At 46.4% G+C, this 23,098-nt stretch overlaps 2 protein-coding genes across 5 annotated transcripts; one reads left to right on the plus strand and one right to left on the minus strand.

Annotated features, from left to right (window-relative positions):
- Positions 1-1,181: 1,181 nt before the first annotated feature.
- Positions 1,182-8,471, minus strand: slc5a5 (solute carrier family 5 member 5). Of its 3 annotated transcripts, XM_027026933.3 has the most exons (17): positions 7,711-8,471; positions 6,889-7,320; positions 6,597-6,662; positions 6,063-6,114; positions 5,722-5,789; positions 5,319-5,473; positions 5,062-5,202; positions 4,100-4,229; positions 3,635-3,723; positions 3,170-3,282; positions 2,829-2,899; positions 2,650-2,736; positions 2,193-2,380; positions 1,832-1,935; positions 1,659-1,729; positions 1,448-1,574; positions 1,182-1,349 (listed from the first exon to the last, which is right to left on the minus strand). In XM_027026933.3, exons 2-16 carry the CDS (start codon positions 7,252-7,254, stop codon positions 1,455-1,457), a joined length of 1,821 nt encoding a protein of 606 aa, XP_026882734.3. In that variant the 5' UTR covers positions 7,255-7,320; positions 7,711-8,471; the 3' UTR covers positions 1,182-1,349; positions 1,448-1,454. The 3 variants fall into 3 exon arrangements, 2 of the variants coding, with proteins under 2 accessions (XP_026882734.3, XP_081563841.1); XM_081707715.1 differs by having other exon boundaries at positions 6,889-8,471; XR_014119924.1 differs by lacking the exons at positions 1,182-1,349; positions 1,448-1,574; positions 1,659-1,729 and having other exon boundaries at positions 1,834-1,935; positions 2,193-2,445; positions 6,889-8,471.
- A 119-nt stretch (positions 8,472-8,590) lies between these two features.
- On the plus strand, positions 8,591-15,969 carry ccdc124 (coiled-coil domain containing 124). 2 transcript variants are annotated; one of them, XM_035522195.2, is made up of 5 exons: positions 8,591-8,711; positions 9,861-10,032; positions 12,982-13,165; positions 13,735-13,837; positions 15,291-15,969. In XM_035522195.2, the coding sequence occupies exons 2-5, from the start codon at positions 9,874-9,876 to the stop codon at positions 15,490-15,492; spliced, it is 648 nt and encodes a 215-aa protein (XP_035378088.2). In that variant the 5' UTR covers positions 8,591-8,711; positions 9,861-9,873; the 3' UTR covers positions 15,493-15,969. The 2 variants fall into 2 exon arrangements, with proteins under 2 accessions (XP_035378088.2, XP_035378089.2); XM_035522196.2 differs by lacking the exon at positions 8,591-8,711 and having other exon boundaries at positions 13,738-13,837.
- The last annotated feature ends 7,129 nt before the right edge of the window (positions 15,970-23,098 follow it).

The raw sequence follows: 23,098 nt of genomic DNA on the forward strand, positions 1-23,098 counted from the left end.
GTGTGTGTGTGCGTGTGCGCCTGTGTGAGTGCGTGTGTGCACGCACGCGTCTGTGTGTGTGTGTGTGTGTGTGCACACGTTGGCCACAGTTTCTCTGTATACGGGAACATGAAACTGTGGTTTCCTCTCTGCTCTGCTACATGTAGGACCGAGCTTTCAGTCAGTCACTTCCGTCAGAAGAGAGAAAAAGAACGAGAGACACTCCTGTTATGAAAAGCATCCTTATGTTTCACAGCCATTTTCTGGCAGTCTAAAGATGGTTCAAGAAAATATCGTCACACGTCTCCCGTACAGCTAAGCTCTGGTCAGCAGTTTGTAAACTCTAAACCAGTGTGATTGCAACCCCAGTTTACTGACTCACCTCACAACTAAGGGACCCTGTATTTTTATTCTCATTAATCACCATTCACTGAACTGTGTTTTGACACTACACTAAACACCTGTTACGGAGCCTGACAGAGGTCTCTATTTCCTCAAACTCCAGCGGTACTGTAAACATCACAGCAGTCTACCGAATGGAACGAAGAACATCATAACGTAACCACGACTCTGGTTCAGACGTGCAGCCATGAGCCTTTCTCCTGTTAACCCTTTGACGGACACCAGCAGAGGTTTTGGCGCTGCAGGCAAATGAGATACTGAGATAGTAACAGGACTGAGAAATCTAAAATGATGTAACAATAACGAATTATTTCTATTTATAGCCAATAATCACATTTTAGAACCATGCTGAGAACTCTATGATCACGCCTGCAAAACCTAAATAAAATAAATTTTAAGTCATTTTAATTGACATTTTAGGAATATATCAGTGTTTCTGTCACTTTTTAAGCTAATGATTGTGTTCAAGTGTATTTTTAATATGATCATCAGGACACCTTTAAAATGAAAACTACAAAGGAATTTGTCAAGTAATTTGTAATCTTAACGCTTGACTTTTCATTCATTACAAAGTCTGAGAAAAGTGGAGAATTCCAGCCCTCTAGAACTCATGCTTTGCTCTTTTTTGGCGGGACGAACATGAACGTGAACTTCATCTGTGGGGCAGCTGTACTGCAGGTGCACGTAGGGTGGTTATGTGCTACTGATCCACATCTGATAGACGTCTTATAAATGTGACTGCAGAGAATTCAACACTGCAGCCAGATAAGGGACACGGAGATAACAACATGTTCCTTTGACACATTTAATTCTTAGTTTCACATAAGAATTTATAGCATGCACTACAAGAGTGGTAACTGCATCTGGGTATGTCGGAGAGACGGACAGAGAGAGGGAGACAATAAGCGTCTTTCATAAGTGGCAGCTGTTTCATTCTCTTCTGGAATTCTGCTCTGTTCAGCACTCCACTGTAAAACACATCACTCATATTGTAACACCACACTGTTACACCATTTCATATCATTATATCATATCGTTACACATCAGCCAACTTTAGTGATGTCACCTGGCTCTCACACAACAGAAACCCTTTTCTCAGCTTCATGGCTGAGGAGCAGGACTTGTTCTTTTCCACCGTGTGTGTCTGGACTGAGAGGACTCGCGGCAGGACGCGGGGCAGGAGGCGTTGGGGCCTGTGGACCAGACAGAGTGCTGTAGGCGCATCTCAGCGGGCTCAGACGTCACGGTGGCACGTGCAGTATTGTGAAGACGCTTACACGCATCTCCAGCCGAGCTGCCAGATCCCACCATAGCAGGCCGGGCCGGACTGAGCCTCTCTCCGTGGGTCCTGAACCACACCACACTCTCTCCCTGTTAGTCCTACCCTTGACCTCGGCGTTAAAGGTTATCATAAGGGCATGAAAGGTTTGTATGGGGTTGTCAGTCTCACCAGTTATGCAGCTAACCAGCAGTCCAGACAGCACTGTTGCGCTGGTGGACAGCGCGCCGAAGTAGAGATACGATACGGAGTAGATGTTCTGCAGACCGGGCTGACTGCGAACAAGAAAAACCCACAGACACTGGAACAGGGCCCTGAATTCAGACTGGGCTCCGGTTCCATTTACATACACTCTTATGCAGAGTGATTTACACAAATATGTAGAATTAGTCTGTGCTTCCCGTGTAATGTTGAATATTAATTCAATCATTGGCCAATATTGTAAATTTTCACAAAGACACAAAGGAATCAATCATGACAGCTAAGCTGAGACAGGCATGTTTGCGTTTAAGCTCAGGCCTGCGGGACTCACCCGCTCTGCTGGGGGTCTGATGGGGAGAGAGCCGAAGGTCTGGAATAGGTTGTGGTGTTGACAGACAGGCAGGAGGCAGCGCTGGTGGGCAGGACACCCATCCTCACAGGGCTCGGAGGGTAGATGGAGCTTCCGGCCGCAAGCCACAAAGACAGGACAAATCCCACTGCCACTCCTGAGAACACACCCTGGGGGCAGGACAGACATGCTCTGCGGGCAGGACAGATGGAAACTGGGCCAATCTGAGGCTTTTCTGTTGTTGAAGTTACGGGGAGAGATCACATGCTAGTTTAAACTAGTAAAAGTCCGAGTTGTGCTTTATATGTGCACAATCTACCAGTGTGTTCTGAAGGTAAAGAATTTTTACTTCTGTATTAATGGATGAATGGACATGTGTGTTTGAATCTACAAAAGACACTTTGTAATCAGCGAGAATGAACAGTGTAAAGCTTCTTACTGCATTATTAGTGGCTGGAATGAACATGCCCAGAATAAAAGCTCCCAGCAGTGGGCCGTTGACCACGCCCATGACCGTAAACGAGCCCTGTGATTGGCAGAGAGCACATACTCTTAAAGGTGTGGGAGTTTATGCCGAGCTTACTGGCAAGCGGCCAGCGTGGTGCGTGGGTGACGTACCTGTAGTACGCCCCAGTCCAGCAGAGAGCAGAGAGCCGCTGTGGTCATACAGCCCACCCCGTACAGGAACGCTGAAACACACAACAGCAATGTAACGTGTTGTCACAACGTGCTGACCTCACACAGCAGAGCTGGGGCCAATTAATCTACACACAGTTTACAGTTTTCAGAATTTCTGGTTACATTTTATAAGTTTACAGTTACTGCTGAGTTTAAGATGCTAAAGTCTAACCATCACACAGTAAACCACCCCCCATCACGCAGTGAGCTATACTCCCCCATCCTCAATAACTATATCAGAAACATGATCATAGAGGAAGTTGACGACTTGCTGTGCCTACATAGTGCTTTGGAGAGTACAATCTGCTTCCTCTGTGAGGAACCAATCAGATACGGCTTCAGCAGGTCCTCCATGGTAACCGCTGCCATGGCGTTGATACTGGTGGAGGCCGTGCTGAGGAACACAGGGGTAATTAATCTTTCTGAAACAGGGAGAGCAGCGTCAGTAAAACATTAAACATATCACATATCAGACTTAACAGCGCTGGAGCCTTTAGCGTCTACAATCATTTTTTCTCTGAAGTGGATTAAAAGGTTTTGAGTTTAGAGAATGAAGTTTACATTGGAGGTGACAGACTTAGGACTGTACTGCATGTCATAAGATCTGTACAGAATTACATCTACACTGCAGGTTATCTAGACTGATGTTTATACAGTATGTCTACACAACATGTCAAAGGAGAGGTCTATCCAGTATTCCAGCATATGGTCTATAAACAATGTCATGTGGGAGGTTTATACTGCACCTTAAAGTTCCGCTATAGGCACAGGCAACGAAAAGACCAGGAATGCCAGGAAGATTCCGGAAAATATCCAGCACCATATATGGCATGTACTACGACCACAATGGGAATATAATGCGGTCAGTAATCATGGTGGATTTACAGTGGTTTCAGTGTTAGTGATGAAGGTTGGTACAAATGGATGCACATTTAAACTGAACGTCACGTTTGCTGTCTCAGGGACCGACAGACACACCAACACACTGAAGGTCAGAGGGAAACATTCCCTGGGAGTACACAGGCTAGAGGGATCCAAGCATCTGGATTACGACCTGCAGGTCTCACACACGTTTTCACTCTAATTCATAGCATCTTATATATTTATCAGTTTGACCATTTGTGTGCTTCCTGGGAATTGAACCCATGACCTCGGTGTTGGACTACCAGGTGCTACAGGGTCTACTTAAAAACCAACTCATAATGACTGACCTGATCCGGAGCGGAAATCCTGCCAGATTTCAGAGGGTCGCACTGTGAGTAGAGAGCAAACATCACAATGCCACAGGCAGCAGCACTGCTCACAATCAGACACAAACCCACCTGGTTCACAAACAGAGCCCTGAAACACAAACACACACCTGGAAACACTAATACACCTGGTTCACACACACAAATACCTGGAAACACAAACCCACCTGGTTCACAAACAGAGCCCTGAAACACAAACACACACCTGGAAACACTAATACACCTGGTTCACACACACAAATACCTGGAAACACAAACCCACCTGGTTCACAAACAGAGCCCTGAAACACAAACACACACCTGGAAACACTAATACACCTGGTTCACACACACAAATACCTGGAAACACAAACCCACCTGGTTCACAAACAGAGCCCTGAAACACAAACACACACCTGGAAACACTAATACACCTGGTTCACACACACAAATACCTGGAAACACAAACCCACCTGGTTCACAAACAGAGCCCTGAAACACAAACACACACCTGGAAACACTAATACACCTGGTTCACACATACAAATACCTGGAAACACAAACCCACCTGGTTCACAAACACCTGGAAATACAAACACACATGGTTCAAAACACACAAACATCTGAAACTCAAACACATCTGGTTCACACACACAATTACCTGGAAACAAACACACCTGGTTCACAAACACCAGGAAACACAAACACACATGGTTCACAAACACCTGGAAACACAAGCACACCTGGTTCAAAACATACAAACACTTGGAAACACAAATATGCCACACCATCGCATTGCGAACTGTAGTCAGAGTACCAGACGCTCGCCTTTCCACAGGCGTGCTGAGTGGTGGACCTAAGAGGTCATGGGATCAGCATCTGCCTATGGTTCTTGGAAATATGCCAAAGGCACTTAACCCCATTTGACCTCATTCTGCTCTCACCATTGTGCCTGCCTCTCCGTCCTGCACGACACGTAGCGCTGCACCTGTGCCTGGTTTGCAGCGTACATCGACAACCATAGCAGTGTCCCTCCCACGGTGAAACTCCAGAATGAGTAACGTCTTTGAGGATCAAAGCCAAAACTGTGTGTGTGCGAGACAACACAGATCGTTACTGTTGTTCAGTGATAGTTATTAGGTAGAAGAATGATAAATCTTTAACTTGATGTCATCTTGGCGAGGCAAAGCTTGTATCGTACTCATTGAAGTTGATGCGGGAGCCGTTGCTGGCGATCTCCAGAACCTTGGCAGGTCCTCCCACCAGGAGGGTGCCGTACGTGAAGACCACAATAAAGCCAGAGAGCATGATGACTACCTGAAACACATCTGTCCACACCACCGCCTTCATCCCTCCCTGCAGACAGACGGGAACGCTAAGCCTAACCCAGAGCTGCACCTCATTAGATGGAACTTTATTTAGTGTGTATCTGTACAGACATTATTTAGTTTGTATCTGTTTGTACAGTCGTTATTTAGTGCGTATCTGTTTGTATACACATTATTTAGTTTGTATAGTTTACATCATTATTTAGCTCTGCTAGGCTAATGCTCTGCTAGTGGGTTGTGTAAGAGGACAGAGTTCACCAGTCCGCAGGGGCTCACCACAGTGGTGTAGAATGTACAGATGAAGCCAGTGGAGAAAAGAGATGCCCACATATTCAACCCTGTAGCTGGATCACCACACACACACGTTTACACATTTCATATTTTTAAAACCAACCCTTTCAATTATTAAACATGTGGCAGACTTTAAATATTATGAGTAAATCATATTCGAGTGGCAAGTTGTAAATATTTGCTTCTAGGTGTGTGTGTGTGTGTGTGTGTGTGTGTGTGTGTGTGTGTGTGTGTGTGTGTGTGTGTGTGTGTGTGTGTGTGTGTGTGTGTGTCTACCTCACCATGTACATTCACATGTGCGTACACACACTCACACCCAACCCTACCTTGATTCAAAATGAGAGCTGGAGCCAAAATGACAATTCCAGTGTAGAGCAGCTACACAGAGAGATCGTTAGATTAGAGACCATTAGAGATCCACGCAGAGAGACCCAGAGGCCCTGTCCAAAATCATTTTATGTGCATTATTTACAAGAAACATTCACACCAATCAGTGAAGGAATGTGAAGATAAGACGAGACGAGATGAGACGAGACGAGATGAGAGGAGACAAGACAAGAAAACGACTATTAATTCACATACAGAAATTAAAGTGATCCAGCAGTGCATATGTAAGACAAACACAGAATACACAATGGGTAGTTAAACATAACAAACAATAGAATAAAAAGATATATATATATATATATATATATATATAAACTTGCAGTTACAGCTGCTGTTCAGGCCATAGTTGCTGCTACAGTTAGTGTTACAGTATTGTTACTCAGTAATAAGTGAAGTAGCCATAAATGCAGTATTTGTGTAAATTATATTGTACAAAGAACAACATGTGATGTTGGTGTAAGACAGGATCTTACTGTTGCTATGAGAAACTGCAAACTTCCCAACAGCTGCATTCCTCTGCCAAATCTCATTCTCAAATACTAACACACACACACACACACACACACACACAGATAAAACACGTTTGATCTTAAACTGCAAAGACAGATTCACTCTCCATCTCCAAATTACTCGCATTCTGCTGTGAGGTGGAGTCTCACTCTGTGTGTGTGTGTGTGGGGGGGGGGGGGGGGGGGTATGACAGTGTGCGTGTGTATGAGTGTGTGTGAGGGTGTGTGTGTGTGTGTGTGTGTGCAGAGGGCACACCTGGTTTGAGCTGGTTATGTGTAGGCGGTAGAAGACAGGTAGGAATAGCAATGCAGTGAGCAGGGAGTTCAGTGTCTGGCCCAAACACATGTAGAGGAACTTCAGCCCGTACAGGTAAGCCTCAGATGGTACGCCCAGCACCTGTACGGCGGACATGAAGCTGGCGCACAGAGACATGCCCACGGGCAGGGGTGCCATGCGCCGGCCCCCGGTGAAGAAATGCTCCACCTCAGAGTCCCCCGCAACCCTCCGCATGGACTGCACCAGGCCAATGGTCAGAGACACCAGCATCATGGACGCGAACACGGCGTAGTCGGCCAGGCGGAACCCCTGTCTGTCTGTCTCAGGGTCTCTCCCGCTGTACATTCTGCTCTTCGGAACGTCCGGGTCTGTCTCTCCTGTCGCTGGGGATTCCAGCTGTACAAACAAACTCTGGAAAGATATTAACATTCTTCATCGACCCCCTGCCTTACCTCCATAAACTCTCTTCTCTGGTCACAATAATGGTGAGAAGGAACAGAGAAGGTTACGACAAGTCTGAGCACACATAAATGCTCCTGAAGATACACAGCAATATTGTGTATGAAGAGTTCTATGGTTCTATGCATATTAACGATCCTTAAGCTATAAAGAATACACCGATTCGACATAAGAAAAGTTCTTCTTTTTTAAGCAGTGTTATCCGGTCCTGTCGTTATGCTTTCTGTTTTGTAGGCCCTGTTTAAGGCTTATTTAATCCCTGTAAACTAGGACCAGATTTAGAAGAGCAAAACTGATGAAATAACTCTGTTTCTCACTGTATTCAGGAAAGCGCAAACTTACCGATGCCTTTTCTTCACAAGTGAGTCCACAAGTGTTCCAGCTGATGGCAGGGCCAAGACCAGCCAAGTCACCGCCTGCGACCGCGGAGATCGTGGGGAGACTGGGGAGACTGTGGTGAGACTGTGGTGATCTAAGATAAGCAGCAGATGAGAGCTCGCTCGGCTGCGCCGGCGCTACCTGACTACACAAGAGCCACTTCAGGTGTCACACTGCTTTGCGGATTAAGGGTGGTAGCAGAGGTGGAGCTTGGCAAAATAAAGATTTCTTGAGCAGGAGGGTGAGGTGTGCTTGGGATCTGTGGTACTCTGGGGTGACCCAAACAGTGTAGCCTTTTGTATTTGTAGTATGGGGTGTATCTGGGTCCGAGAATGTGGTTAAGATAGGAGGGACGTGAAGTAGGACTCAAAATCTGCAATCTGACTGCATCCATATCTGCTACCAGCTTAGGGAATCATCTAGAAGAGGTCATTACAGAGTTAACCAACCTGAATAAATGCGTTGGCAAATTACCAAAGCCCTTCACAAGCTGACGCACACGAGCAGTGTACATGCTAAACTTTGTAGTGCACACGGGACCAAAGCAATGACATCACCAACCCTTCACTTCTGGCCATGAGCGCACAGAAGCATGAACAGATGAAACTCATTTTAACTGTGTAGATACAGACACAAAATCCAGACCTTATAAAGTGTGTATACTCAAATTGTATTAGTTTTCCTCTCTCTCTCTCTCTCTCTCTCTCTCTCTCTCTCTCTCTCTCTCTCTCTCTCTCTCTCTCTCTCTCTCTTTAAATGGTGTGTGTCTGTTATCTTTGGAAAGCAGCTTTTACCTTAGAATAGAATGGGCATTTATTTGCATCTAGGTTACGCGCAGTGACGGAGGGCAGTCGGCGGCACAGGCACCACTCAGCCGCAAGGTGGCGGTAATAAAATAAACTCGCTAAATTCCGCAGCTGCTAGCGGAGACGAAAAAGCACCGCAGCAGACTTCAGCTACGACAGGTCGGTGAGGTTCAGTGTAATACTGAGAATTATACTGAGTTTTATTAATAGTGTTATTGTATAAAAGTGTCCCACAAATGGCATTTAATAGTCGAGGTAAAACAACCTGCTGTTTGCTAACTTAAAATAGTGAACAAGCTGCAATTTCAAACACCAATATATTCTTGGCTACTTAACCTAGCTAACCTAGCAAACATTTTTGAAAGGAAATAAAATAACGGATTTAGGTAGATAGTAGCGACACTTGTTGGCCCACTTTTCTATTCTTTTTTCATAAAACAATGTATTCGGTATGGTAAACATGTCCCGGTCCTCTCCTTTTGCACCGTACAGGCGTATCAAGGCGTTTAGCGACATGTCTGTCTGTCTTGTGGTCTGTTGTATTTGTGTTTCTGGACAGATTTTGTTGCTGTTGTTGTTGTTGTTGTTGTTGTTTTTGTTGTTTATTTAGTTGTGTTGTGTTGTGTTACATAGTCTTAGCTAGTCTCCAACACTTCCCATGGTTGTTTTGCCTCATAGTCGTGACGGTTCCCTCCTCTCACGTCTGGGCCTGTGCGTGTATGTGACCGTTCGCTCTCCTCCCCTGAATAAAACATTTGTTCTAATTTCGTGTTCTTGCTTCAGAACTATTAATTCCTCTGTACCAGTGATTCTAACCCACTCCTTACCGCACTTAGTACGGTGGTCTGCGTGTTACTACTGGTGTTGGAGTTAGTCCCCATGGCAGAAGATCATCTGACGTGTAGGGTGGAGACAGGCACGTTCACACCCACAAGGTGTCGGGTGGCTGTGATTTTCTGCCCCTCTGTTGTGACTCATCCAGTAGCCGGTGGTGTTAGACATCCACACCGTTCACAGATTGTTGTTGCACTGAAATTAACGCCTAGCCAGCCCTACACGGAGTGTTTTTGTGTGTAGGTTTTATTTTATTTTGGGGGGGGATTGTGGTGTTCATGTTTGTGAATATCTGCACGTTTAGCTTTTGGAACTTGGACATGCTTCTGTGTTGATGTGTTTAGAAACTCTTAATGTGTTCAGTTTGATCTCTGCATAGATCTGTAAGTTTATTTCTTTGAATGTTTTTCTTTATTTATTGTGTGACACTAATGGGGTGTGTGTGTGTGTGTGTGTGTGTGTGTGTCGCTTTAGGCTTGGCCCAGCGATGCCTAAGAAGTTCCAGGGTGAGAACTCCAAGGCAGTGGCAGCGCGGGCCCGGAAGGCGGAGGCCAAGGCGGCAGCAGACGCACGGAAGCAGCGGGAGCTGGAGGACGCGCTGTGGGAGGACAACGACAAACACGCGCTGAAGAAGGAGCAGAGGAAGGTCAGACTCCACCCGCTTCCCCGCCCTAGCCTCCAGCTTTATTCCTACCCGCCACCCACACCCCATCCAGCATGGCCTCCTCCCATACCTCCACACACCCCACCCCTCCACCCCGGTCTCCACCCACACTACTCCAGCCTGGTCTCCACCTCTACAGGACTATTGGAGAACACCACCACCTGTTTTTTTTTTTATTATAGTAGGGCTGGTCTGTGAATCAATATTGACCTTTACAGTCCTGATGTCATAGAAAGTTGCAATTTGGGCTGACGTACAAATCACACACTTGTCTTGTGGTGTTTGAATGTCTGCCCTCATCCTGGATGAGTGCGACTATTCTAACAAATCACTAAATTCACATGAAAAAAAAAAAATTTGATCAAAATTAGAGTTTAGTTTTTAATCATGTCACATTAAGGTGACCACTGTGTTTTCATACAATGCATATTTCAGTTATGTAATATAATCGCAATACAGTATGTGCATATGAGAACCAGTGAAACTCCAGTGCCCAGAGACACAGTCCTGCTTCCTGACTCGTCACCACTGGGTGGCGCTAGTGACACTGTCTTCTCCAGTCTGCCTGTCTGGTACTGTGGAGCTGACGTTATTCCCTCCTGCTAAAAAAAATGCTGACGTTTGGAATAATGAGCTGAAAGCACAAAACCGGAGCGTGATTTGAGAAGTGGATATCAGTCTCTGGATGTCCTCCCCAGATCACAGCGCCAGAAACTGGCGTCTCTCCGGATCGGCCCAGATCACTCACCTGTCTGCTGGGTGTAGAGCTGTCTGCTGTAGGCAAGCACGAAGTCTAATTGAATCAGTTTTCTCCCTCCACTTAACTGAGGACGTGCAGCTCTTCCCACACAGTAGTGAGGACCTGGGGCTTGCTACATCCTCAGGGAATAAGGCCCCCGCTAACTCCCCGCTAACTCCCCGCTAACTCCTCTGGAACCTGACGCTGGTTGTGTTGATGTAACGGTCATCCCTCTTCTCATCTATTCAGTCAGTCATGTCTGTTCTCTCTCTGTCATGCTGCTGATGTCTCTGTTATTTTCCTTCTCTCCTCTCTCTCCCTCCATCCCCCCTCTCTCTGTCTGTTTCTGTCGTTTACCTGCCTGTTTCCCTGGAGGAGCTTATTTTAGTTCCGAGGTGTGTCTCTGCGCTCTTTGATTGACCCAGTTGTCTTTGCTCTGAGGCCTGGGGCTTTGACGGCACCCCTTTCATCTGAGTGCTCTGCTGTGATTGGCCTATTTTAGATTATCTGAGTTTTGGTTGGTCAGTCTGTCAGACCCTTACCGTGATTGGTCTGTGTTTGTGTGATGTTGGCTGTTTGAGTCTCTGGTGTGACCTCTCACCTGTAGTCTTTGTTGACTGGACTTGGTGAGGTTGCGCGTGTGTGTGCGCGCACGCGGCTTTTACTTTTGTGTTTTGTTCACCCTGATGGTGCATGATTTATTTTATTTTTTTTCTTGAAACCATTCTTGTTGTTTACTATGTTAACATGTTTACAATGTTATCCTAAAAACAATTCTCTCTCTCTCTCGCTATCTCTCGCTCTCTCTCTGATGTATTATTGAGCGTGTGGTGACTGAGTGCTTGTCACCGGCAGTGTTGGCAGGTGTTCTGGTGCTCTTAGTTAAGTGTGGAGCTCTTCCTGACAGGCTCTTGTTTCTGCCGGCTTGTCACCTGATCCTCCGTGGGCCACGCCCTTGTCACCTGATTCTTTGCGGGGCCACGCCCATTGCCGACACCTGCCAGCACAAACACTCTGCTAATTACACGGTGCTTGGTAGCCAGCCTGGCCGACCCTGGAGCCACGCCTCTTCCTCCTAGAGCCACGCCTCTTCCTTGTAAGCAGGAAGTCGGCCCTTTGTGAGCCCCAGAGCGCACCAAAATTGAGGGCTTGTGGATGCTAATTTGGGTAGCATGCAGGTCTCTGGAGACGGAGAACACCTCGATTAACACCTCGATTTAACTGTGTTAGTGGGGCGCTGGAGCCTCAGGGGTTCCTCCTTCCTGAGGTGTGTGTATGAGTGAGTGAGTATATGAGTGTACGTGTGTGTGCACCGCATGTGCACACTACCTGCAGGCTCTTCTGTTTCCAATTACTTTCTGATGTCACTTCCTGTAACTGGTGGAAAGTGAAATATGATGGCCTTGAAATTAATTGCTTGTTTTTTCCGAGTCTCCTGGAAGACACTGTGGCATAAATATACAGGAATGGAATGTAGGGCACGTGTGTCGTCATGGACCTGATGGGACATAGTAACACACTCAACCGCGTTTCTGTGTGTGTATTAACTCGTGACCTCTGACCCACGGACGCCCAGCGTTAAACATCCAGCCCTGTGGATTACAGCGAAAGGAAAACTCTTTTAAAGTTTAAAGTGCTGTGAATTCTTATAGCTTTAGTCTGTCTGTGTGTGAAATCTTGAACTGTCTGAAGTTATATTTATAAAGCACCTTTCAAGGAACCCAAGGTCACTTTACAATGAACACACATACACAGAGGCAGCTTTGACATCCAGTCACAGCAAATTCTTAACTAGAAACCTCAGTCCCCTTGGGGACAGAATCGGGTGCAGGGGAGAGAGGACAACACCCAGGACAGAGAACCGTCCACCACTGGGCATGTAGACAGTGACGCACACTAGGACAACTCTCTTAGACATGCGCACACACATTAGGACTATTTACTTGTGATAGCCAGTTAACCTGACCTCCATGTTTTTGGACTGTGGGAATAAACCACAGACCCCTCAGGAATCCCACATGCACACAGAGAACATGGAAACTCCACCCAGATAGCAACTCGAACCAGAAACCCTAATGCTGAGACTCTAACACACTAACCACCAAGCCACCAGCACGGTGGCTCAGCATGACAGACTTCAGCTGAGTAGAGTAAGCATGGAGTATAGGTTTCTCCTCTGTCTGTATGTGTAGGATGAGAGGGAGAAGAAGCGTCTGGAGGCTCTGGAGCGGAAGCGAGAGAACCAGCGCCTTCTGGAGGAGGAAGACTCCAAGCTGAAGGGCAAGCAGACCCGAGAGGCTCCAGGGAAAGTGACGCGAGCCCAGATCGAGGAGAACCTTCTCCGAGACCAAACACTCCGAGAGCCCAAGGAGAAAGGTGCGTCCTCGCTCCACACACACACACACACACACACACACACACACACACACCATGCTCACGACACAGAGGTGAATTCAGGTCACTTCGGCTTCCCTTTAATCTGCGCGGCGTTCTTCTGCAGACTGTCATGAAGCAGTTTTACAGACAAGCCTGTAGGGGGCAACAATGGGGAAGAAGAAGAAGAAGAAGAAACGTACATGGGTCAAGCAGCTTTGAGTAGAGCAGTTGGACAAAGATTTACATACACAACAGGAGTGAATGTCGTCTTAAAACAGGCCGTCTGGTTGTGGAGCTGAGTCCCGTATAGTTTAGATTAACGAAACTGTTCTGCCTGTCTGCAAGTGAAACACTACTGCCCTCGCTGGTAGAATGCTGGAACTGCACATATGTAGAAGTCCGTAGGTTCTCTATGAAGAGTTGTTTGTTTTTGTTTGTTTGTTTTCCTCAGATTTTCTAGAGTGTTTTTAAAAGAGTTGGCGCCGCCACTTCGGCCCATTCCTGCCCTGGACCCTGTCCTAACCCCTCTTTTGCTGTCTTTATGTGTGTGTGTTTCTCCTCTTCACCAGCAGAGAAGAGTCACCTGGAGACGCCTCTGGAGGAGAACATTAACCGGCTCGTTCTGGAAGAGGGCTCGGCACGGACCATCCAGGAGGCCATAGCAGTACTCAGGTGCGTACGGTGGGGCAGTGGTGGCTCAGTGGTGAAGGTACTGGAGTAGTAATCAGAAGGTTGCCAGTTCAAGTCCCACCTCTGCCAAGTTCCCACTGTTTGGTCTCTGTGCAAAACCCTTAAGCCTCAATTACTCAAGTTCAGTCATAATTGTAAATCCCTTTGGACAAAATCCATAAGTGTACGGTATGTGTTGGTTTAAGTGTAAGCTGGTGTTTCTTGTACATTTGCATATGTTTAAAGGCAACACGTTATACCACTGTTCCTTTAAATGATAATGAGCTGCTGTCAGCCTTGTCCACCAGTTGCCATGGTAGTGTCCCGCCCACCCTGTGATGATGCGATTTTGGCGTTGCACTACCATGGCAACTGTTGAGCGTGAATCTCTGGGGCAGGGGGCGGGGCCTACAATGGCATCTGTGATTCACGGAAAGTCATTAAACTTCTTTGAATCAGCAGGAAGAAATTCTGGAGACATGAATTTGCATTCTGCTCCTCGTTAATCATGTGCTGGAGTTTCATCTTAACCTCACTGTGGTTCCTGCAGCAATTAACTCTAATAACATTACAAAATGGCCTCTGTAAAGTTACCTAAGGTGCTAGCATTCGTTAGTACTAATCAGGCAAAGAAACACAGCATCAGTGTTTAGTAAATTCTTACGTTTCCCTCGTGTGTATTTTGGCCGTGGACAGTTGCTGGTCTTCCCTCTTATAGTAAAGTTGCCCTTGCCAGTCCTGTGCTATACCGACCCAGGCTGGAGCGGCAGTCGGACGCAGTGTGTCTAACACACACGTTCAGGATTTTGCAGACTATAGCTGGGACGTTGCCATGAAAAAATCAACTTTTAAGCACTCAGCTCTTCTGTCCTGTGTGGCTGGGAGCCAGGCGGGCGATTTGTGCTGCTCTGTTCAGCCAACACCGGAGCGCTTCCCATGATGGCGCTTACAAAATGTCAGTGGGTGCAGCGTACGTGAGAAACTTTCAACTTTTGCAAAGGTAGCAAGTTCTCAGGCCATGGGTGGAGATTTTCAGATTGAGGTGGTGTTATCCTAACGATTCCCCTCCTGACTAATCTGTACAGCTCTGTCAACTCACGTCACAGTTTGGGGGTTGGTAGACTCAGCAAAGAGCTATGTGCACAAGCACTGAAAAAGAGAATTGTTCATAAAACGTTCCCCTTTAAAGCCCAGCTGCGGTACAGCCCTACTCTGACCTTGTTGCTTGGCACTGTGCAGACTGGATCGTCCATACACACTGCCACCAGTGGTCAGTAGTGGTTTTGCAGCATTTTGCTCAGAGGTCAAGAGTAACACTGAGCATACACAGTGAGTGTGGCGTCTGTACGCCACACGTATCTCGTGTTGACATCGACAGCATAGTATGTGTGCGGACTATGGATATGTTTTAGGTGGGGTGGCTAGTTCAGTCTGTGTGCGTGTTTGGCTTTTTCAGCACTAAAGAGGACCTGGACCGGCACCCTGAGCGGAGAATGAAGGCTGCGTACACCGCGTTCGAGGAGGCCAACATGCCGAGACTGAGAGCGGAGAACCCCAACATGCGTCTGTCTCAGCTGAAACAGCAGCTGAAGAAAGAGTGGGCCAAGTGTCCTGAGAACCCACTCAATCAGCACTTCAGCCCCTACAACGCCAAGTAACCGACAACACCATCAAACTACAGCGGCTCAAAGACTGACACGCCCAGCTGGGCGCCAGGAACTCGCAGCCAAACGGCAGATTGAAGTTTTCACAGAAAAACGTAATTAAGATCTTTCTAGTCTTTGGGCCCTCCCTCCCCCTTCCTAGTTACAGTGCAGAAGCAGACAGTGGACGAGAGAAGACGTCTGATTACAGAGCAGCAGCAGACAGTGGATGAGTGCAGTCTGATTACAGAGCAGCAGCAGACGGTGGACGAGTGCAGTCTGATTTACCTGTCATATCAAAGTGCGAAAGTCCCACATCTGTCACGTTCACGTCTGTGAGCCGTTTGATTGATTTGAAGGTTTTGGAACCATCGAAGATTAGAAAGAAGGTAAAGAAATAAAAGTGAGATGGAGAGGGAATGTGTGTGTGCATATATGTGTGTGTGTGAGTTTTCTTTGTGTTTTAAAACAAATAAACACCGTGCACTTGAATACCTTGTTTGGGCTGTCCCGGGACACGGAATGATGGCAGGCCTGTCAGCAGCCGTGCGAAGCCTGCTGTGTGGAAACAGCTGTAGTCTCAACTCTTTAACACCTGACTGGTGGTGGTGGAGGGGGGTCACTCTTTCAGGTGCCCTGTGCAAATGTTTAAGGACTCTGAGTTGCTGAATGTGGTGCCTTCTGTCATAGTGGAAGCATGCTTGTCCCAACCAGATGAAGATCCCGTATTCTGATATCCATGTCCTCCATAGCCTTGCCTGATCTCCTCTTTGGCACACCTGTCTGGCAGGTGTATGTTGTAGGTGCATGTTTACACACTCATCCATCTCCTTCTCCACCCTGCCCATCGCTGATCGGGCATGGTGGAGAATGGGACCTTATTTGGGTGGTGCACCGTTCTCCCACAGCAGTGACCGCTGGTACTGTGACGTGCTGGTGTCACTGCTGGGTGGAGAAATGGAGGTGTCCAGAAATGAGAGATGGAGCATCTAAAAACTGCTCCTGACCACAGGTGCTTCGTTAGACTGTACATGCACATGTACAAAGAGTTTGCGTGTGCAGAGAAGGTTGGGAAATGACAATTATATGGGCACTTAAAATACTTCAGAGTTAAACTGAAAGGTGACAGGAGCTTCACATGAGGGGTGGAGTTAACAAACATGTGAATCCAGTGAAGACTGAAGCCAGAACTTCAGTTCTGGTGTGAGCCAGAACTTCCTTACAGTACATTATAGTACTCTACACTATAGTACTCTACAGTACACTATAGTACTCTACACTATAGTACTCTATACTCAAAGGTACAGTACACTAGAGTACTCTACAGTACATTATAGTACTCTACAGTGTACTATAGTACTCTACAGTACCTTATAGTACTCTATACTAGTACTCTACAGTACACTATAGTACTCTACAGTACATTATAGTACTCTACACTGTAGTACTCTACTCAAAGGTACAGTACACTAGAGTACTGTACAGTACTCTACAGTACCTTATAGTACTCTACACTATAGTACTCTATACTCAAAGGTACAGTACACTAGAGTACTCTACAGTACATTATAGTACTCTACAGTATACTATAGTAATCTACAGTACCTTATAGTACTCTACACTAGTACTCTACAGTACATTATAGTACTCTACAGTACATTCTAGTACTCTATAGTACTCTCTACTCAAAGGTACAGTACACTAGAGTACTGTACAGTACTCTACAGTACCTTATAGTACTCTACACTATAGTATCTTACAGTACTACACTAGTTCTCTACAGTACTCTACAGTATAGTATTCTAGAGTACAGTAGACTATAGTGCCTTACAGCACTCTACACTAGTGCTCTACAGTCCAGTACACTATAGTACCATACAGTACTCTACAGTATAGTATTCTACAGTACAGTAGACTATAGTGCTTTACAGCACTCTACACTAGTGCTCTACAGTACAGTAGACTACAGTACCTTACAGCACTCTACAGTACAGTACACTATAGTACTCAACACTAGTACTCTACAGTACACTATAGTACTCTACACTATTACTATACACTAGTACTCCACACCAGTACTCTATAGAACAGTACACTATAGTACTCCGCACTAGTACTCTGCCGGACACTATAGTACTCTACACTAATACTCTATAGTACACTGTACTACCCTACAGTGCTCCACAGTACACTATAGTACTGTACAGTACTCTACAGTATAGTATTCTACAGTACACTATAGTACTCTGCACTAGTATTGTACAGTACCTTACAGTACTCTACAGTACACTATAGTACTCTGCACTAGTACTGTACAGTACACTAGAGTACCTTACAGTACTCTTCCTTACATTTACACCTTCCCCCTTTTTAGTCAAACATATTTGATGCTTACATTTTGCTTTAGTTTCGCTATGAGGCCAATATAAAAAGCAATGGAGGCTCATGCCCAACTGTCTGCTCTATAAATGAATTCCTATATAAATAGATAAAGTGGAATTGAGTTAAAAGTCTTTAAGATAGCTGCTACTAATGTTTTAGCTGTGAATCTTACTGTGGTTTATTTTTTGCATCATCGTATGTACACGACCACATGAGCGAATCTAAGCAGAGTGTGGGGTTTGCGTGAGTATAATTGGTGGCATAAATGCTAATTGCATTGTTGGACTTGTATCTTCAGTGCATAATAATAATAATAATAATAATAGCTATAATAATAAGAACAATAATAAGTAATCATTCTGATAATAGCTGAACAGACTCGTGGTTCCTGGGCTGTGGGCTGCTAGCACTCGCCCTGCATTCAGAAGACCTTCTGACTCCTGGAACAATAATAATATTAAACATTGATATTAAATTTGCTGAATGAAGAGGCATGTCTTTTCTCTCATGAGGTGTGTGTGTGATTGTGAAATGGTGAGTAATCATTTTATGTGAGGTTTCCTAGTAAGTTTCTGTAATCAGTGTGTAAATATCCACTCTTACTTTGTGGTCAATCGCTGTCCATCTGAAAAACCTCTGTCATCCAGATCGCTTTTGTTCCCAGTTCTCCCACTAACACCATTCAATATCCCCGTTAGGCGTCTGAGGAAGTTGATATATACGTTAATAAACGTACATTTGCGCTGTGTCTTTACATAAATGTATAAAGAACAGTAAGTACTCCTGTGACGCGATCGCAATGGAGAAGGCTCCTGCACGCTGAGTCATGCAGTAATACCAAAGTCCCATGATCCTTTGCTTCTGTTTGATGTTTGTTGTCCATTTCTCTCTAGTCTATCAAACTGAGCAAATAAAAGCTCCAGCACCTGCTGCCGAGGACTGTCTCGTTCAGCGCTCCTGAACTTGCTATAGTCCTTTAAGCAGGAATCCGTGCAGCCAATTAAAATTACCAAATTTAAATGTTGATTATCTACTGAGTAAAGGGGTTTGAGATAATCAAAATGAAATAAATGTTATGGTTATCATTGTTATTGTAATGTCGTCCCATGAGCCTACTGGCTGCTGGAGAAGAGGATGGTGAGGTTTTCCAGAATGCTTTCTACCCATTTGGAACTCCTGAGGAGCTTCACAGGAACCGGGGGCACAGCTCTGAGTCAGTGGTGATCTGATGACCCAACAACCTGGGTTCCATGGTTCCAACCCCGTCCTGATGGACTTGCTCTCAGCCAGTATGTCATCACCAGTGTGACCAGGACCGTCACCTACCCCGGTCCTGCTGCCACACCGTTCTGCTGTGCAGGTCCCGCAGGTCTTTGGGACCTGTTCCAACCCCTCTGATGTTCGGCCATGAGATCAGGACGTCCTCTGAGCTCGTGTTCCGAGGCTGTTCGCTGGGATTCGGGGCGTGTCCATACCAGCGAACTCCACCGCTGCGCTCACAATGTGCTCCGGCTCAGCCAGAGGCACCAGGGTGGTGCCAGCACTCACCAGAAGCAAGCGCATTACCCACAATGCCAGGGAAGCCCCTCTGACCAGGCCTGCGTGGTCTGGGTGTCGGACTGTAGTGGTCCAAAGGGACTCACCCTGTATTACCTCTGTGGAGGACAGACTGTCTTACATGGCCTCCTTTATTAGTGGAGTAATGAATCTTTTATGTGCCGTTAATTGTGGATTTGGTTGCAGTCATTCTGTTCTTAGCATCATTCGTTTTTATTGTTAATTTCCCCTGTTTATTATTATTATTATTATTATTATTATTACAGATAGGATTCTGTAAGGACGCTTTACAGACAGGACTCAGCTTTTCCAATCACACACACCGAGGAGAAGCAGTAGTCAGTTTACACACAGCAAACTGTCAGAAACCACAGCCCCCTGGGAGACTGCACCAGGTGGAGAAGGCAAGGAGGTTCAGACCAGGACAGAGCACCATCCCTGGACACACACACACACACACACACACACACACACACACACACAGGTCACATTTATACAGGACCATTTTGAATATCCAATCAACCTAAGCTCTATGTTTTGGTTAATTCTCCTTTTCACTCGTTCGTTTTGTCTTTTGCCTGTTGTGCTTGTTTAAATAAACGTCGAGTGAAGATTCTGTGAGACTTCTTCCACCCCGACGCTTCGTCATCATCATCATCAGTATTTCTGACGGAGACTGAACGGTGATGTTGACTTCCTGGCATCACTGGCTCGTCTGCCTTTATGTTGGGCTTATTTGTCCTTTCGGATGGGCCATCTGTCATCTACAGCCAAGCCGTAGCTCCTGCAGAGGCGACGGGGATCTGGAATAGGACTAGAATACATCATAACGCTGACGTTAACAAAGCACCAGGGTCCACCATCGTGACTCTGTGTGTGTGTGTGTGTGTGTGTGTGTGTGGTGGCGGCCGGGGGGGGGGGGGGGTAGGTAGGTAGTATTCGCTCGGTTGGGTTCCACCATATTTCCGGCGATATCTCGTGAGCTCCTTTGGAAAACGCGCAAACATTCGCAAAAAACCAAAAAAAAAAACAACAAACATTGCCTCCGAAATTCTTGGGTTTTTGCCTTCGCTGTGTCACATCGACACGCAACCTCTCAGTGGAAGTGTCATCCCAGTGTGGGTGATGTTTGTCTCCTCGACAAAGCAGAAACACTGAAACACACTCGGAAGATTTTCATTCCCCAGTCTCTTTTATTCATTTTCTTCAGCAGTGCGAATGGGGCTGTCTTTAGCCTGTTTGACGGTTTTATCGAAGTGGAAAATGTGTTTTCTAAGACAAATTTATCGGATGCGATTACGGATTATCAGATGTGCCCCGTAGAGACGGTTAATGAAAACGCAGCTCCTTCCTGGGTTCAGGGCGTTTTCTGCAGCCTGCACTCACAAGCAGACCTGATCTGCACGGATCAGGACACTGGAAGTGTCCTGTACCCTGCAGGACACTGGAAGTGGCATTATTCTGTTTTTGTTCGTTTGTTTTTAAACATATCACAGGCTTGGTGTACGTTCAGTACACACAACCTCTGACTAGATCTGTCAGCAGTCATGTTTTCTGCCGTTTTCATTGTATTTGAATTTCCAGTGAGCTTTCGGTTCTGCGTCATGCACAGCTGAGCGGAGCGGTTTGTGCGCGCGGAGTCTAACGCGCTCGTGGGTTGGCGTCCCGGAGAAGCCCCACTGCCATACAGAGCACGCGGATAAAAATAGCACGGAATTCCCTCATCGAGGTAGCGCGCAGGCAGCGCTTGGATTTGCCGCAGAATGCCAGCCCAGTTCCCGAAAGACGGATATCTTTTAAGTGACACTAGCATCACTGCGAACCATATTTAGTTTATAGGGGTGTGACTGCCTCAACGTGGAATTGCTTTTTGCACTCCGGGTCTGTGTACTAAATCTCACCCAGTAAACATGTGACGGTGGATAGAGACACGTAGGTTATTCTTATACACAGAATGAGGCGAGTCTGATCTCAGTAAAGAACAGCAGTGATCTCTCCCCTCCCCACCAATACCACTGTTGTGTTTCCTAATTTGGTGCTAACAGTGGAAATCTGGATCATAAAAGTCGGTTGTTCTTAGACCTACGGGCTTGTTTCATTTGCTGCACAAGCACGCTAAAGCGCTCAGATTTATGGTGACATTTACACTGGGTTAGGCAACATTTGGCAGGCGACCATTTCTAGACAGACCGGCACAAGGGCTTAGTGGTCTACTTTAAGTCAAATGTCTTCCCTCTGAGAGCCCTGCTCCCCTCTGAGGTCTGAGGTTTGCTCCCCTCTGGCTCCCTGGTGTTCAGATACTGCTTGCTGACCAGCACACAGTTCCTGTAGCTCCTCAGGCTTTGTGTGTGTGTGTGTGTGTGTGTGTGTGTGTGTGTGTGTGTGTGTGTGGCCGGGAAGATGAGAGGCTTTTGGTGGGCCTTTGAACTCCTCACCATCAATGGCACATCTCGTTTCCAGAGTGTTCTGTGTCCATACACTCCTCTGTCTCTTCATCTCACTCCTAATACACTCCATATACATGGAGGGTGAACACGTTAAGAGTGAGATTGCTGCATAGGGTAAAATGTGAAGTGTGGTGTTTTGCACTCTGATGTTAGTCACCCCCCCCCCCCCCCCCCCGTGTGTGTGTGTGTGTGTGTGTGTGTGTGTGTGTGTGTGTGCTGCGCATCTCTTTGTCACCCAGGCCATTTGCATGCTAGCTCTTAACAGGCTGGGTTGCTCTTTCTTCACTCTGCATCCTAATCATGCGTCTCCGAGAGCCCCTGGCCAGCCCCTCAGTCTGAGACCAGCCTCGACTCACCGCCTTGCTCCAGCCAGACACTTCCTCCACGACTCCAGTCAACTTCACATAAGCTGGACACAACCCAGGCTGACTCAACTCGTCCTGAAGGACAGAAGGTAAGAGCACTGTGTTCTGTGTTTGTTATCAAGTTAGTGGTTGAAAGTCTATTAGAGTCGGAGAGAATGACTGAATGACCAAAAAAAAAGACCAAACAGTACATAAAAATGGTCGGGTGCAAGGTAGAGATTCTGTACAGGCTCTGAGGGACTGCCTGTGTAACCACATACTCAACAGTTCTAAATCTCATCTGGCTTTCTGAATTTGCCTGGTTTAATGAAATATAACCATGATGTAGCCATTTTCTAGCAAGTAAAGGGTCGCGTGATATATCAGTATATTTTTGCCATTAATGCTCCTTACGTATACTTGAGGTTTAGGGGTACATGATGTCCCTGAGGTGTTTGCATGTGTGGTGTCCGTGATGTGCTTGTGTGTGTGATGTCTGTACGGTGTTTGTGTGTGTGGTGTCCGTAAGGTGTTTGTGTGTGTGTGATGTGTAATGCAGATGTCAAAGATGTAAAAGAGTAAAATGTGTGTTTTGATTCATCCTAAAAAATATTCCCTCCCACTCTGGTGCCCCCCACCCCCTGTTTCTCTCTCTGTTTCTCATTCTTTCTCTCTGTCTATGTCTGTCTGTCTCCCACTCTGTCACTCTCTCTGTTTGTTTCTCACTCTTTCTCTCTCTCTCTCTATCACACTCGTGTGTGCATGTGTGTGTGTGTGTGTGCGCGTGTGTGTGTGTGTGCATGTGTGTGTGTGTGTGCGCGTGTGTGTGTGTGTGTGTGCATGTGTGTGTGTGTGTGCGTGTGTGTGTGCGTGCGTGCGTGCGTGTGTGTG

The sequence above is a fragment of the Electrophorus electricus genome, chromosome 25, assembly GCF_041902795.1.
Source record: "Electrophorus electricus isolate QZ-2024a chromosome 25, ASM4190279v1, whole genome shotgun sequence".
NCBI lineage: Eukaryota > Metazoa > Chordata > Actinopteri > Gymnotiformes > Gymnotidae > Electrophorus > Electrophorus electricus.

Bases quoted from the DNA above. Each gene is read 5' to 3' on its own strand.
- slc5a5 (XM_081707715.1), bottom strand. From the start codon at position 7,338: ATGTTAATATCTTTCCAGAGTTTGTTTGTACAGCTGGAATCCCCAGCG. The intron at 3,724-4,099 runs GTCAGTCATTAT...TTGTGGTCGTAG, and splicing joins GGATTTCCGCTCCGGATCAG to TACATGCCATATATGGTGCT. The intron at 3,283-3,634 runs GTGCAGTATAAA...TGTGTTCCTCAG, and splicing joins GCCTATAGCGGAACTTTAAG to CACGGCCTCCACCAGTATCA.
- ccdc124 (XM_035522195.2), top strand. From the start codon at position 9,874: ATGCCTAAGAAGTTCCAGGGTGAGAACTCCAAGGCAGTGGCAGCGCGG. The intron at 10,033-12,981 runs GTCAGACTCCAC...CTGTATGTGTAG, and splicing joins TGAAGAAGGAGCAGAGGAAG to GATGAGAGGGAGAAGAAGCG. The intron at 13,838-15,290 runs GTGCGTACGGTG...TGGCTTTTTCAG, and splicing joins GAGGCCATAGCAGTACTCAG to CACTAAAGAGGACCTGGACC.